This window comes from Molothrus ater, chromosome 1 (genome assembly GCF_012460135.2).
Source record: "Molothrus ater isolate BHLD 08-10-18 breed brown headed cowbird chromosome 1, BPBGC_Mater_1.1, whole genome shotgun sequence".
NCBI classification, from domain to species: domain Eukaryota; kingdom Metazoa; phylum Chordata; class Aves; order Passeriformes; family Icteridae; genus Molothrus; species Molothrus ater.
In genome coordinates, this window is record NC_050478.2 from 104,151,253 (window position 1) to 104,167,127 (window position 15,875).

At 42.9% G+C, this 15,875-nt stretch overlaps 1 protein-coding gene across 1 annotated transcript; it reads right to left on the reverse strand.

Moving 5' to 3' along the window:
- Positions 1-9,419: 9,419 nt before the first annotated feature.
- Positions 9,420-15,210, reverse strand: LOC118684258 (myosin regulatory light chain 2, smooth muscle minor isoform). The gene is made up of 4 exons (XM_036379036.2): positions 15,112-15,210; positions 14,649-14,847; positions 14,296-14,457; positions 9,420-10,590 (listed from the first exon to the last, which is right to left on the reverse strand). Exons 2-4 carry the CDS (start codon positions 14,830-14,832, stop codon positions 10,418-10,420), a joined length of 519 nt encoding a protein of 172 aa, XP_036234929.1. The 5' UTR covers positions 14,833-14,847; positions 15,112-15,210; the 3' UTR covers positions 9,420-10,417.
- Between the last annotated feature and the right edge of the window lie 665 nt (positions 15,211-15,875).

The following is a 15,875-nucleotide window of genomic DNA, read 5'->3' on the forward strand; positions in this document are numbered from 1 at the left end:
CCCATCATAACATCTATTTGTACACCAGACCTCCACAAATGAGAATAATGTATTCCTTGAAGCAGGATGTATTTAAAATGCAATAATCCTGAATAACTCAGACCTTCTGTTAGGAACTGCCATAATGACTAATGAAGCATTATGAAGTTTCCATCTGCAGTTCACCACCACCATAGGCCTCTCAAAGAGATTTGGTTGTTGCAATTTCGATGTGTGATGGTCTCAGTCTTGGTCAAAGTGATGGCTGTGGAGGATCCATCAGGTGGTGGGGACAATCCTTGGGAAATCCACAGAATACAGCCTCTGTTGGGTTTATTTTCCTGTTCAGATAATGCCCAGGCATCTTTCTCGGGTGGGTATCTTCACACTGGATGATGTATAAAGGACACTTTGGGGGTCCTTCACACTTTCTAAGACAACACAGTTGCCCAGCACACCAGACAATTGAGTCAATTATGGCCCATTATGGGCCATCAGGAGAGATGAACACCCTCAGGTCACATGTGAATGTCCCCGGGGGATGGGGAGCCCCACAACGCGGGTTGTGCGTGTTTGTGCAAGGGAGGACAGCTTACCGTGACAAGAGGCACCATCATCTCCACAGGATCCCTTTCCTATCAGACATCATTCATCCTGTGTCTTATCAGATCAGAGATTAGCCATTACACACACAAAAGCTCACCTCCTCTATTTCAACAAAGCACTCCGGCATCTCCACAAATGGGGAAATGTCTTGAGTCATTATCCTCCGAGTTTCAGTCTCTCAGCCTTACAATGAAGGAGCCCAAGTTCCCAGGAAACTTTTGAGTTTCAGAGCCAGGCACATATGCTGTCTCTTTCTGTCTTTTCCTTGTTCTCAATGAATTCCACCCTCTCTTAAAAGTCCAGCTTCACAAGGAACAGTAGAAAAAGCTCTCACTGTAAAAGAGCTCAGCTATAAGATCCTTGAGCCTTCTCAGGCTCCAAAGGAAATTGTAGTCAAGTCTCAACTTGCTATATGCAACCTCTAGCTACTGAGCTGAAATGCAAAAGGCATGAATTTCATCAGTTGTGATTTTGTGTGAGATGCCACTGAGCTTGTGCTTAACTCCACGCTGTCCACCCTTGCTAAACATGGATGCAGGCTCTGAAGGAGCAGGACACAAGTTAGGCCCAAAGACATCATCACATTGTAGAACTAATGTGGCTTTAGGTTGGAAACAACAATCAAGCTGTTCAGCTCAGCCCAGTGCATTAGATGTGTTGTGAATCTTCTAGAAAAAAAAATTAAAAGACCACTCCAGACAATCAGACATGTAAGCAGTTAGGACAAGGAAAGTACAGTTCACTCTGTTAAGGGTTTGAAGGCTAAGTCACTAAGAAACCCGAAAGTTTTAAGTTCCTTTGCAAAACTTATGTATCCATGCTTACAAGACATTATTGGTAAATGATGAAGTCATTTGTTACTGTAATTATCTCATGTTCTGAAAAACAGAAGTACCTTTCAAACACTTTGGGATGGAAATAGATCTTCACTTGTTAAAAAGTGAGTTGCAGACACAGAGCCAAATTTCCCTGTCAAACTTGTATACTGGATTTAGTTGTACGGATGTAGGCTAGGGTTTGGCCAACACAGCTTGTCCCAGTCCCAGTCTTTCAAATGGCAATTGGATACTCCACTCTGGCTAGCTGTTAGTGCAGGGACTGAGGGTGTCTTGGCAGTAAGGTAAATAAAATATGGACTAGTAGTTGAGCTGAGTTCCTGAGCTTATAAAACCAGTCTTGCTGAGGCTTCAGCACTACTTTCACCTTTGTGATTCATGTTGTAGCCACCTGCAGGTACAATTAGCTGGGTTAAGTGTGAAGTTCTCTGGGAACCTCTCTGAGGGCTTTTAGTAGCTCACTAATTTGTGCTGCTCTAGGAATTGGTTCAGGCCTCATTTCCTCTTTCCCTCCACGGAGGGCCTCAGCCTGCTGACACATTTAACCCAGTCACCTCCAGCTATGCACATGTGCCAGTTCTGCCCATTCATGGTGCCACAGCAAAACTCCAATGCAGAGTGGGCTTCTTTTGCAAGGTGTAATAAAAGCTGCGTGAGATGAGATTGACATGAAATGAGATGAGATGATTATTTAAGCCACGTTTTCAGTTACCAGCATAGAAGATGAGTTCTGTGAGAAGGCATCAATGCTGCAGATACCCCAAGGTGCAGAGCTGTACCCTGGAAGGGAATGTACTCACCCATGCCCAGAAGGGTCAGCAGAAACTTCAGCACTTCTACAGGGGAACAGAAGCCTTCTGGTACTTTATGCGAGGCTTTCTTTAGAGCACACCAGTGTGGAAGCCTTACTGCTGCTGCTGAAGCAGACAGCTACTGAGGCTGAAGCCAGGTCTCTCACCCACCTGCTTGGAGGGCTGTGGCTCAGCTCCACTCACAGCACGCAGACCATATGGTGCCCAGATGATGTATAATAGCATTTATTTAGTGCCCTGAAGTTCTGATGTTTCACTGGCTGGCAAAAGGGACAACTTCCCTCTGAACAGCAGCTATTGGCAGGTGCCAGTGCTTGTGTTTGCCCTTTTGTGGTACCATGCCCATGTAACGCAGGCCAGAGTTGTGTGGAGGGGCTGTGCAGACAGCATCACAGAATGATGATTAGCAACTTCATGACAACATAAGTCAAAATGCAAGATTAAAGTACAACATCAAGTTAGCAAACAGGGTACAATTGTCTCCTTTTGTCATTAGGCTGTAGGATAAGAGAGGATAAGGCAACCTTGAAATATTTTGGTTGCCACTTGTTCTCTAGAACCTTTCTAGCAGAAAGCTGCTAAATCAGCCTAGCCAAGCTAGAGGTGAAACTGATGTTCCAATGAGTTAGAGAGGGCCCAGTGCTCTCTAAACATAGCTTTTGTCACATATATTAGACAAGTGCTTATTACTTTTGTCATGGAAATGCCATAAGACATTTAATTTTCCCACTCACACATCAGTCCCTATTGTGCATGACACTGTATAAACACAGAGAACTTCTCACCTCTCTGGAGCTCTGGGAGCATTGGCACAGAAGATGCCCTTCAAACAGTTTTTTTCAGTGTACTAAGAGGAAATATGCTCAGCCTTATATAAAAATATCTACTAAAGTCAACTCAGGAGTCTGTTGCTCAGGAGTCTACTGCTACATCAGTAAAGATGTAGCTTGTTTCAGGAGTCCAAACTACTTCTGCCAATGGATGACAGGACAGACTGGCATTGCCCAAAGTTTCACTCTTAACTCTGCTCTTACTTAGTACTTGGCTAGAGTAATAACTTATTGCATAAGTTTATATAAAACAAGACTGTACTGTGCAAAGTGCCCCAAATTATTTAATCAATATGTTTCATGGTGTCTGGATGATTACACACAAAATGCCAGGGGCAACAAAGCAATAAAAGCAACAAGACACTGGAAGTATTGTTCAGATAGCTGTGTAATAATCTTAGGCAATTTAATTTTCTGTGTTGAAAGTTAATTACTTACTTTAGGGAAACACCGATTTAATATTTTCAGTCAACTAAGTGGCAAAGATTCATTAAAAGGAACCCATATTACAAATACCTTCATGCCATATTGCTTGTATTTCCAGGGATAAAACTTTTCACCTCCTACCCTCCAACCAACTTCTGTTCTACAGATTTTGTTCTACAGTGCTTTTCTCCATTGCTTTTGGGAACAAAAGCTGGGAATAAACTTTTCTGGACCACATAAGAACATGCCCAGATGTCAGAGGTGTCTGACATCAGCAGCATACAGCAGAGAAAGGCAGGGAAATTCTCAAAATGAAAATTTCAGCTGCATCAGAGACAAAATGGGGCAAACTGTATAGACAAGTCATTAATGTAACCGTGATTAGAGGCTAAAACTTAAGCAATTGTACCTTAAAAACAACAAAAAAAAAAACCCAAACAACCACCACCCCCCTATTCCCCCCTGCAACCAGCCCCAAAGCAAAGAACAGCAGAGCTAAGACATGAGCCAGAAATATATATTAGTATGTAAAGGTAAATATTGGAAACTTGAACGATTTTGCTGAAATGGCCTTTTAAGGTGAGCCTCACTGAATTCAGTATACTTTGCCTGTAGAAGCATTGTCTGTTAATAGGCTTAAGGGAGGCATGGAGGAATTGGAAGGAGAAGAAATAACTAAAATAAACACACCCTAACTTGTTCATAATAACAGCATCTCCCAAATGCTTTCCTTGCTTTTATAGTCACTTAACAAACCACCAGTAGGTAACAAAAACATTCCTGCAAAGGGTGTGTGTCAACACAAAAATCTGTCCTAGGTAGGAATAATTCAGTCAATACAGAGGTGTAAATAACACTTCGAGTTGGGAAAGTAGTGTGAAAACAAGCAGCCAGCACCCTTTTGCTTGATACTTGCTCTTACATAGCAATTCTTGAGATCAAGAGTGGAAGAGGCATAATTATCAACCCTGAAAACCTGGCATAGGGCAAGATCTTCCAGGCATCACTAGTAAGAGCATCAGCCAAAAGTCTCCTCTTCCCACTCTCCGCTTCCCAGAGGCTCACCCACTGCCCTCAGAGGACAGTTTTGTCATGTGTTATGCATCCATCAGACAAGAGTCTGATCTGCACTTTTACCTCAGAACCTGAAATGTCTGAGGTACTGCCATCCCATTTAGATACTTGCCAGCATTTTAAAAGCTGCCACTGAAATACTCTTTAAATCTGGAGGTGAAGTTTTTCTCATCAAAATTTGCAAACCCTGCCTTACAACTTATTAGCTGCTTTGAATCTTATCTCAAAGTGAGACCCAAGGTGTGGTACACAAAGCAGGGAAGGGAATGCCTTTCTTGCTTGAAGGTCTTAACCCTTCAGCATGTGTAAGGCTTGCAACAGAGAGGGTAGATGCAGGCCCCTGACATGTGGAAGGCATTTAAGTGCTTGCACAAAGGATGGGAGGGGAGGAGAGGAGTCAAACATCAAATAGAAAACAGAGCTCTGGAAAAGCTGTCAGCTGCCAACGCATGGGGCTACATAAATTGTTGACTGGGCACTGATGTCCAGCCTCTGGAGAAGTCTGACTACTGGAAGCTCAACTAGAGAGTCATATCTCTGATCAGCTGCATCAGGAAATGCTTGAGTGCCTTGCCCCCTATCTTCTTTCCTGGTATTTTAATCTTCATTAGTTTAGATAGCTACTCAAATACTCAAAATCTGTGTCCAGAGCTTGGGACAGAAAATTTCAGGAACAGCAGGCTGCATTCTTTGCAACAGGAACAGAGTAGAATCAAATATTTTTAACAAGTGTCATCACTGTCTTCTGATTACTGTCCCATCCACATTGCAATTTGCTTCCAAATTCAGCTGCAGCTGTTATCAGGTAGGTTTTCTGCTTATCACACTGTTGTAACTAGCACTTCATGGCAACAATTCATCCTCCTCTTTGGGGCTCAGATAGTCCCGTGTCATCTTCCAGCAAATTAATCAGAGTTCTGCATTTTTGTAGTGTATTCCTTACTCATCATTTTGTACAAGGTTGATGACTCCTACCTCCTCTTAGGTCTGCATGTAGTAGAGCACCCCCAAATACATTTGTAACAGTGCTGCTGTTCTGTGCCCCACCTGGGAAAAGTGGCCACGGAATAGATGGATATGCTAAAAACCATCAATAACAACAGTTTGCATACCTAGACTTTCTACAGCAGAAACACTAGTTATTACTGCTTAAGTTATAAGGTTGTGCTCAATTAGGTTACAAAAAATTCAAAGTCTGAAAGAAATGCTGTCTTCTGACAACTGAAAATTGCATTGCTACCATTTTATTTTTTTTTTTAATTAGCAGATAAGAAGGGTGGACAAAGTGGGAGGATTAAGATTCATGACCAAGTTCCCCTCTTTATTAACAGGATAGCAGTAATAGTGTTATAACTTGTGTTTTGCCCCACATATATCTCAGGTTCTAATAAAGATACAATACCTTATCCCCTGAATTAGTGAAAAAATAAACAGGCAAGTACTAACTGCAAGTAATTTTGTTCCATTTAATTATCTTCCAAAAATGAATCACAAAGTTCATAAGCTTATCTTACTAACATGAGTCTTGTCAACTCTCCTTTTAACTAACTCCAGCCCTGTAGCTTTGAAGCTTGCTAGGGTTGTGGGGCATGGAGCTGAGCAAATTTCCCAGGAAATCTTGTGCATGTGTGTGGGAGGGGGCAGCGTGCCATGATTGTGGTCTCACTGTAGCTTTTTGCAACCATTCCCAATGTCACGGTGACCTGCAGTTATTTAAAAAGGAAGTTTCCAGCTGCAAGTATCTTTAATTTGCAAGTCTTACCTACTCAGTGAAAGAAGCCTGCTGGGACTGGTATGCATCCCTATTAAAGTCATATGAACGCTTTTTTATGTTTTTAATTATGCCGTTTACATGACACCTCTAATCTCACGATGATCACAGAGGAACTCTGGTCAGGTTTGCCTTTCACAGCTCAAGAGCGCTACTGAAACAATTTTAATGTTTAAGCGCTGGGATGTGCCCAGTGGAACCAGAGATGAGTCAGCAGTTAGCTGGGGTTATTTGAATAGCAGAACGAGCCCTGCCTGCCGCTAGGAAACCGTCCACAAAGGTCAGACCGAGTGCTTAGGATTTAGACACCACCACCCTGGTGACAGGAATTCTCTCCAGACCTCGGTGGTTTTTAGAACAAGCACCGTTCTATTTGACATTTGGACGCTGCTGTGTTAAATTCCGGCTGCTTGGTATCTAAATGAAGAATACTGACACCACTGCTGCTCCCCACAGCGAGCCGCGCCTGCCGCACTGACAGATGCTGCTGTCTGCCCTGACAGGGGAGTTAGGTGCTAAAATTAGCAACTGTTAAAACAAGGGTATTGAGCAAGGATCTGCGGAGTCTCACCAGCATGAAATACTGAAGAGGAGCTAAGGAGTCACCTGGAGTTGGCCTTTCTACAGGAGTTGGGGCTGTAATTGACACGTAGGGACAGCACAGCTGACAAATTGACTGGCCCAGTACAGAGAGAGCTGAGTTGCTCAAGGATAATCAGGTGCTGGGCCACCGAAGCTTACAAAGCACGGCATTCAAACAGAGCACAGACAGTGAGAACCTTTACAAGTTATTACCTACACTGGCAGGAGTTTGTGGGGGGTGTTAAGCCAGATACAGGATGTGTGAGACAGTTCCCTGGCGAGGCACTACTTCTCACAAACAGTCCTGGAGAGGAAACGGTTTGTAAGCTAAAACTCATTTAGGGTTCAGCTCTGGTGCCTCTGCAACCACAGGAAACAAGCATCCCAGCCCCACTTGTGAGTCATGGCTTTTGGGAACTTCACCTTGAAGAGCAGGAAAGAGTCCTCTCGAGGTAGAATGGATCTCTTTTATTCCTTCTCCTGAGATCACTGCCTAAGCTCCTTCATTTGCCAAAAAAAAAAAAAAAAAGAAAAAAGAAAAAAGAAGGCACAATAAGAAACACAGCTGCTTGTGATGGTTCCACCCTCCCTTATTCAATTGTTCAGTGGTTTAACATTCAGCCTGAATGTTGCAGACCTACTTTTAATTCTCTCTTCTAGCTGAGAGGATTCAAGGCCACATTGTTCCCGCCCTCCACTCAAGTGACCTATCTACAAAACAGCTGAATTAATAACAAAAATAAAAGGAGAAAGACATCCCACGACAAACGCCTTCATGTTCTGCTGACCCACTTCAGTGAGAACACTTGAAAATTCTGTGGCTCTTACTGAGAATGATTTTGCCAGGACTAAGAACTGCAATTAGTCTATAAAACCAGTGTTACTTGTTCCAGACACACACAGACTTTAAGGCACCCTCTGCATCCGAGCACGGGTTTAAAATTTCTTTGCAGTACAAATCCCAGGCCTCTGAGTTACACACCAAAAATCCATTTTTATCATTCTCTCTGACATGTTTTTATGAGAACATTAAATGCAATTAAAGTCAAGAGAGTAAAACCAGGATTCTTGCCGAAGGCAAGGCTTAGAACAATAGTATTAATGAACTACAATTCGTCATCACAAGGCCAAATGGCATATAGGTGTTGCTATACAGCAACACAGCCCTGGCCTGTAAGCAAGTACTGGGGTTTAACAATTGGCATTTATTGCTGTAGGTAAATACCAGCTGCCTCACTCTGAGCCCCAGCAGTTTGGTTTATATCACAGGTTTTAGTCTTTCATATGTAAACAAAGTTATGCAAACATATACATTTGAATTTGGGGCAGTTTTTTTCAAAGCTAATCTGAACAAAAGAGGAAGAGCCCTCACTGAGATACTGAGAAGTGAAATGCAAGAGCAGTGTCTCTGGTTTGAGTTACAAGGAAGGCCATAAGTTCTTTTGAAACCCAATCTTTGCCAAACATACACCACATGTGTGTTTGTAGGCCTGTACCAAGGGCCTGCAGAGGCCTCGTTTTACTCTCTTCTGTAATGAACTAATTTGATTAAAGGACCAAAAATTCAACTTGTGCAAGAGCTGCAATGTGAAAAATCCTGGCACCATTAACCTGTGCTGTGGCAGGAACAGGACTTCTGTGGGAACGGAGCATATCTTCCCCCTATGCACGATGCACCAAACGAGCTTTTCGGGACTAAGAATCCCCCCCAAAACAAGAAGCAAACCCAAACCCCCAAACAAATCCAGCAAGCATTTGGGGCGGGAGGCGCTCGCCCGTCCCAGCGGCGTCCGTGCCGAGAGCTGTGCTGCCACCTGCTGGTGGCTCCCGGCATGGCCCAGCCCGAGCCCACAGGACTCGGCCTCCTGCAGAAGCATCAAAATCCTTACCGATTTCACCGATAGTTTACAAAAGTTCCTGTTCGTGTTTTTAATCTCTGCCCCCTCCGAAGGGAAGTGTTTCTCTGGGAAAACATTTGTGAAGCGTTTGGGTTTCTGCTGATTCTGTTCAGCTCCTTTTTCCCCTCTGCTTTTCCATGTGTTTCCTATGGGCCCACAGTCAAGAGGGATCAGCTCATCCCTGCATGCACACCTCCCAAGCCTCGCCAAAGCTCCCTGGGACTGAGGTAGAGCAGGAGCTTCAGAGCTTTCACCACTGTCTTCTGGTGGCATTTCTTGAAAGTTCACTTTGCAACAGCAGCCTACCAAGAAACAGCAAAATGCTCTCAGCCAAATGATTTTTCTTAATTTTGTAACGTAAATTCTGAAGGGATTAACAATGCAATTCCTGGAAGTGTCAGAAGCAGCTCTGATCATCCTTTCTCTCAAGACACAAAAACCGCAGAACCACAAGCATTCCAATTATGGCAAAATTGCTTCAGAACACTGTAGCAAATCTGCCATGCCTTCCATACCACAAAAACTATAGAAAATACAACTATGAGAAATGGAACAAAACGGAACGCCTCAAGTCTCACACGTCCAAAACACCACTCACAGCAGGAGATCTTAAAAATATAGTGTATATTGTTTCATTTAAAAACCAAGAATATTTTCAAACAGAAAATGAAAAGGACAGAGACAGCACACCTTTCTTCATCCAGCCCTCTTCCTACTGTGCTTTGAAAAAAACAGAAAGAAAAAGAAAGAAATAAATGGTTGCAATGAAATGTCATTAATTCAGTATCAGCAGCCCACAGATCTGGTAAGAAGTATCACTCAAGCAACTCTACCCATATATGATATCTTGTTTTAAAAAAAGACATTAGGATTTACATTTTAAGTATTTTAAAAGTGGTATTAATATAGTACTCAATGTTGAGAAATGGAGGGACTGAGGTGGTTAAATACATGCTCAACTACATAAGATTTAAAATGTTTAATGTGCAAGTCTCTGACAGAAATCATTAATTTACAATACACTAAAATTTGAAGGATAGGAATTTCTTCTTCATGTGTACGCTCACAGTAGCAGGTGAAATACTCAGTTGCTGAAGTACAAACATCAGTATGCTTAAGTGACTAATGCATCATTTTTAAGGCAAAAATAGGTAACAACATGACTGCATACAGCTGCAAAAATATTTACAGTATCATTACAGAAACATTATACTTCTAGCTTGAAAATTTTAATTTTGCACTTAGTAGACAGTGATTTATTTGAAAAATTATCATTAAAAATGTAAAATTAATCTAGCTAGGATGAGTAGCACTGACATTTTTACCCGGGCCTCCACATTCTCTGATCTTTGTCCTTCAACATCTAACACTGTAAGCTGTTCTCTCTCTCCCTGCCACTTTCCAGTCTTATTACAAAGGTGCAGGTGTGCCTGAGCAGCCTTAAGATCCACAGAGGAAGAAGCTGCAGTGCTAAAAATGTATGCAATGGTCCCAGAAAACCAGAAAAAAAAAGGAAAAACCAGATCCTGAGAAATAAAATTAAGTGAGAAGAAAAAAAAAATTAAAAATTAAAGGTGCTATCTGCATGTATCCAGGGATTTGCTCAGTCGTCCTTGTCCTTCGCTCCATGTTTGAGGATGCGTGTGAACTCGATGTAGTTGAAGTTGCCCTTTTTGTCAATGGGGGCCTCTCTGTACAGCTCATCCACCTCTTCATCCGTGAACCTGTCTCCCATGGTGGTCAGCAGCTCCCGCAGGTAGTCTTCTTGGATGAACCCTGGAATGAGACACGCAGAGAGAAACACGAAAGGGAGGCCGGGCCTCTGAGCTGGGTCTCCAAAAGCAGCAGCACAGATGTGCACATGGGCAGGCAATTAACCAGTGCCTGGTTATATTACATATATTACATCTGCATTTGCACAGAGCCCCGGCAAATTTCCTTAACTGAATTCTAAAGAAATTCCTTGAGTGCAAAGGGAAAGGAAGTTTACTGCATTTCATACAGATTTTTGAAGACAGGGCCTGACCTGCTGTGGTATAATAACACTTATTTCCATCTACTCATCTTCAACGGCTCAAAGTGGAAAAACAAGTTCCTGTGACTGCTAGTTTTCATTATACAAGCAGTTCTCTTAAATGAACTATATTTTTCTTGCCTTAATTAGATATATTTGAACATCCTCTATAAACTAGTTTCCCCTGGGGACTAAATAACCACTCTGGTTCTTCAGTGCTGCACAACGCTGTTGCTGGAGGCAGTTTATGTGGATACAGTGAACTCCTGGCAAGTGTCCAGGGAAGTAGTTTATAACAGAAGATACTTTCAGACAGGACTGAGCAAGTTAGCTCAGCAGGCAGGAAGAATGTTTATGGTGGAGAGCTAAAGGTAGAGAACCCAGTAAAAAAAAAATATTAGGATGTATTATTTATTATATGCTAAAGAGCAGAAGATTTTTGAGGAAGTTAACAAAGATATAAAAAGGAGCAGTTTCTAGGTATCTTCTGCTAATTCTATTTCAAGAGATGGGCAGAACCACCAGTTGCCAAGTAATTCCAGGAAAATTTAGAGATGAAAAAAGAACCATGCATAACAAAGGATAGACAGTAGAATGCAGAAACTGCTAAATGCTGATATACAACTAGCCATACCTTTAACAGTACAATAGTTGCTTCATTTGAGAAAGAAATTGGTTATTGAACTTTAGTTGAAGAAATGTCAGTAACAGAACAGAAGAGGTAGAAGTAGGCTCCAAAAAGAAGAGTAAGAAAGTAAACTCTGTGGAACAGCTGGAAATCATATGTAGGCACCCACATCAACTAATGTAGATTCAATTAGAATGTGATAAGAAAAGTGCTGCTTTGGAAAGAGAGTTGCATAAGTTAAGCAAACAGAGTTCATTAAAGAGACAAAACCAAACAGGGAATCAGGGGACCAAAAAGCAGTCAATGAGCATGACAAATTAGCACGGGGGTGGTATATGCTGGGGGAAGGGAAAAAAAAATAATGTGTTTCAACATATGCTAATGAAAACAGCACCATATCCCAGTGCAGACCAGCCAGCCCTTGGATACTGACTGCAAATGAAGGCTAGCAGCAATCTTCTACTTCAGAAACAAGGAGACTGTTCAGTTAGCCCGGCCATCCTAATGGGTCAAACCTTGGAGTTCTGTCTTTGAAGATGGGCATAAAGAAGAGGGAAAAGGCAGCTAAACAGACGAGACTCTCTGTCCTACAGAGACCAAGCAGTGATGAGAGATGACATAAGGATTAGTATTCAAAGAATGCAAGGCCTTTGGTGCTGCAAGTTTAGCCTCAAGGACTTAATTGCTCCTGACTGAATAGGTAGTTGTTTAAACACTGAACTGGGCTGCCAGACCAGGAATAAACCACAAGTTTTATCAGCAACAAATTGTAAAGCAAACAGGGCTCCTGTCCCTCCCACACAGCTTCAGCATAGATGGGGAGCAATAAATAAATGAAGCAAAACTTAAGATTCAGCCTGTTGCAAGCAGCACACAGCAGATGACAATGCAGGATCAAAGACCAGATTAAAAATACTCCAAGTGCAGACAGATACAACTTTTATACCAATTCCATAGCAATACACATGACAGTAATGCTGAAGCAACATGTACAACTGGGCTGGCAATATAGGAAATGTAAGTAAAACCTAACAAGTATGACTACCTTATCGTCATCTATAGGATCTGGTTTGTATTACTCCCTTTCAAAAGACCTACACTGATGTAGAGCTAGAAAATCAGGCCCATAACAAACACACAAGTGGAGACCATGAAATGAGAAAAAGAGTAAAAGAGTTTGATGTAGCTGGAATGCTCTTGTACATTTTTGAAAGGAACAAACTGATCAGAAGCCAAATAAGAGGATAAAATTAATAAAGGATTAACATGACATGGGTTCTACAAACACATCACATGCTGTTTTGAAGACTTCATTGACTGTTATGAATCAAAACTCAATAAAACAGTGCTGCTCAATAAAACCATCTGACATGTCTCCTGGTTAAATTTTGAGGGTGGCAAAAGACACAAAACAGACTGTAGAACCAACTAGTATCCTCAAATTATTGTAGGACTAGACTAAAACATTTACCACACAGAGCTGAGAGATATTAAAATCAATCTTATCAGTATATGGGTGCCCATACTAGTAACTTATTCGATTAGATAGACACAGAAGTTTATGTTCCAAAGAACTGGTAGCACAACCATTTTCTTTATATTGTAATTCACAGGCTCTTGTTTTGGTGCACACAAAAAAAACCCCTAGCACAGTGAGTGAGACTACCTGTGGAGAGAAAATAATTAACCTACTACAAACTTCCTTCTATAGGAAATGGTAAAGAGATTGCCCTTGAGAGGGAGGAAGTCGATTAACATTTGAAAAGGCCTTACCAACTGAAAGCCTGTTTACCTACACCTCAGCAGGAAGGCGATGCGCTTTGAAAAAGGTGCTAAAAATACACAGACTGAAAATAGCTATTGAAAGGGAAGGATATCCTTCAAAAGGTGCAGAGCACAGATCAGCTGGTTAGATTAAAATATTGCGGTGGACAGTTGTGAGGAAAGGTGTAGATGCAGTGTCATTTCTAGTACAGCGGTTACATAATTTCAGTGTGAGCTAGTAAGACAAGTTCACAACATATCAAACCACTGATAATTCCACTGAACTGCCTTATGGATTCATCCCCAGTTACTACACACTTCTCAGGAATCTTAGCCTAGGTGAATAAATACATAAAAGCATAAACTCTTAACCTCAAGATTACAGGCACAACCTTGGAAGTCCAATATAGCAAAACTGAGTTCTGTGTTTTACTCTTTCCCTTTATCTTGCTTTCCTAGTCAGTCCAAGCTGTCATTTCTGCCTTCTACACCCCACCTGGTTTTTACCTTTAAACCACTAAGACTGCAGACTTTCCTGCAATCTGAAAGCAAACTGAGCTGCAGGTGAGAGCATGACATTTGTCCTCAGGGCCATAAAGAGTGCTCAGTCAGAGAGGGTTTGTAAGACTTTATGAAGTCTGGACAGCGTGTCTTGAAATATTAAACATCTGAAGCATTTAGACACATTCCAGACCTACTTCAGAAGGGGACAAACTCAGTTGTATTTCCTATCATTACCTTTTAACACCATAAAAATATCACACATTACTGATTTAAGTTCTCATCTTAGAGCAAATACATCTTGTTTTACACTTTGAGGAACATACACACTGCCCAATTAAACTCCTGTTCAAAGCCTCACAGAAGAACAGTCCCACTAGTCCTCAGTACTGACACAGAACAGCCAGACAGATTTTACTCCCACACAGTAATTTAGCAGAATATGCCACCTAGGATTACCATATCATATTTAATTTATAAGGGTGCAAAAATCAGCATACTGTTCAGAAACCTAAATAACAAACATAAAAAGCCAGCCATACCCCTGCCAAGCAGCCGAGTTGCACCCACATACCTGTTGCTTCTTCATCAAAGCAGGCAAAAGCATTCCTGATTACATCCTCCGGGTCGGTGCCATTTAACTTCTCACCAAACATGGTGAGGAACATGGTGAAGTTGATGGGGCCCGGAGCCTCATTCATCATGGCATCTAGGTATTCATCCGTTGGATTCTTTCCTGCAAATAAAGGGATTCATACTTGGTTTAGCTTTCAAACTGAACAAGTAATTGCCATACAAAGAGAGTGTTAACACAAACTGAGTGTAACACAAACTGAGACATCACACTTCTCATATCCCAAACTCACTATTTTGATTTTTGCAGCACAAATTTGCCTGGCAAGCATGAACAGAGGAAAGGGATATTACCAAGGGAGGCGAGCATGTCATGCAGGTCCTCTTTGTCAATGAAGCCATCCCTGTTCTGGTCGATCATGTTGAAGGCCTCCTTGAATTCCTGGATCTGCGACTGATCGAACATCGCAAACACATTGGAAGTGGCGCGCTGAGGGCGCTTCTTGGTGGTCTTCGTCTTTGCCTTTTTGCTAGACATGTCGACTTTTGAACACTAGAGAGAGGAAGAAATACAGTAAATGCAGTAAGATCAGAGTTAGGATTTAAAAAAGGAAAAAGTTTTACGGTTCAATGTTACAGCGCGCCTCTAACGCACTCGTATTTCCTCTCATCAGAACGTATTTCCCAAGTATTTTCAAGAAGGGAAAAAAAGAAGCAGAAAATATGGATAAAGGAAAGATAGTCTAATAAACCAGGAAAGTAGTCATTTTTAGAAGACGTAAATAAACTTGAATTTTAGTCTTGAAAAGACCCTCACCTCAGCGGCAGCTGCGGGGACCAGGTACAGAGCAGACGCGGAAGGGAGGAAGCGGCACTGGCGCCGGCGGATGCTCCAGCGCTTCCTGGAGAAACCATCGCCGTGCCGGGCCGCAGGTGGAGACGAGCTTCGGGAAAGGCGGCGGGAGGGCAGCGAGACGGCAGCCGGGATTTTCCCTTAGGGATCTCAGCCCATCCCGGCTTCCCTGGGCGGCGGCCGGCTCGGCACTGCCCCGCGGCCGCTTCCCTGCGCCCCCCGCCTCGGCCGCGTTGGAGCATCCCGGGGGAAGCGGCCGCCGGCGGCGCTGGGCCCCGGGCGCCGCCTGCAGGGGAGGATGGAGACAGCCTGGGGGGACGGAGGCAGCCTGTGGGGACGGAGGCAGCCTCGGGGACGGAGCTCCGGAGGGCCTCTGCGGGCAGCGAGGGGATTTTCCTTTGCATACACAAAACCTCCGCACGCTGAAGGTGGAGCGTCGCTCCGTGCTGCTGGAGCCGCGGCGTGCCCAGGTTCACACGGTGGTGCCACAGCCGGGAGGTGAAGGAAGCCTCCTCATGCCGCGGGGACGTCCTGCGCGGCTCAGATCAGCAGGTGTGAGGTGTTATCCTTACCTTCCTTCAGTCTTCCTCGTGTTTCGCTCGAGGGATCAGAAAAATTCCAGATTGCATCTTAAAGTCTTCGAAGTGGGTGCTCCCGCAGGAGCGAGCTTAATGCCTCCTGCAGCCATAGATTGTAAGACCACTTGGAGGATTTATTTTTGCATATAT

Excerpts from the sequence above, each read along its gene's own strand:
- LOC118684258 (XM_036379036.2), bottom strand. The coding sequence starts at position 14,832 with ATGTCTAGCAAAAAGGCAAAGACGAAGACCACCAAGAAGCGCCCTCAG. Across the intron at positions 14,458-14,648 it reads TGACATGCTCGCCTCCCTTG|GAAAGAATCCAACGGATGAA; the intron begins GTAATATCCCTT and ends CTTTATTTGCAG. Across the intron at positions 10,591-14,295 it reads CTTTGATGAAGAAGCAACAG|GGTTCATCCAAGAAGACTAC; the intron begins GTATGTGGGTGC and ends GTCTCATTCCAG.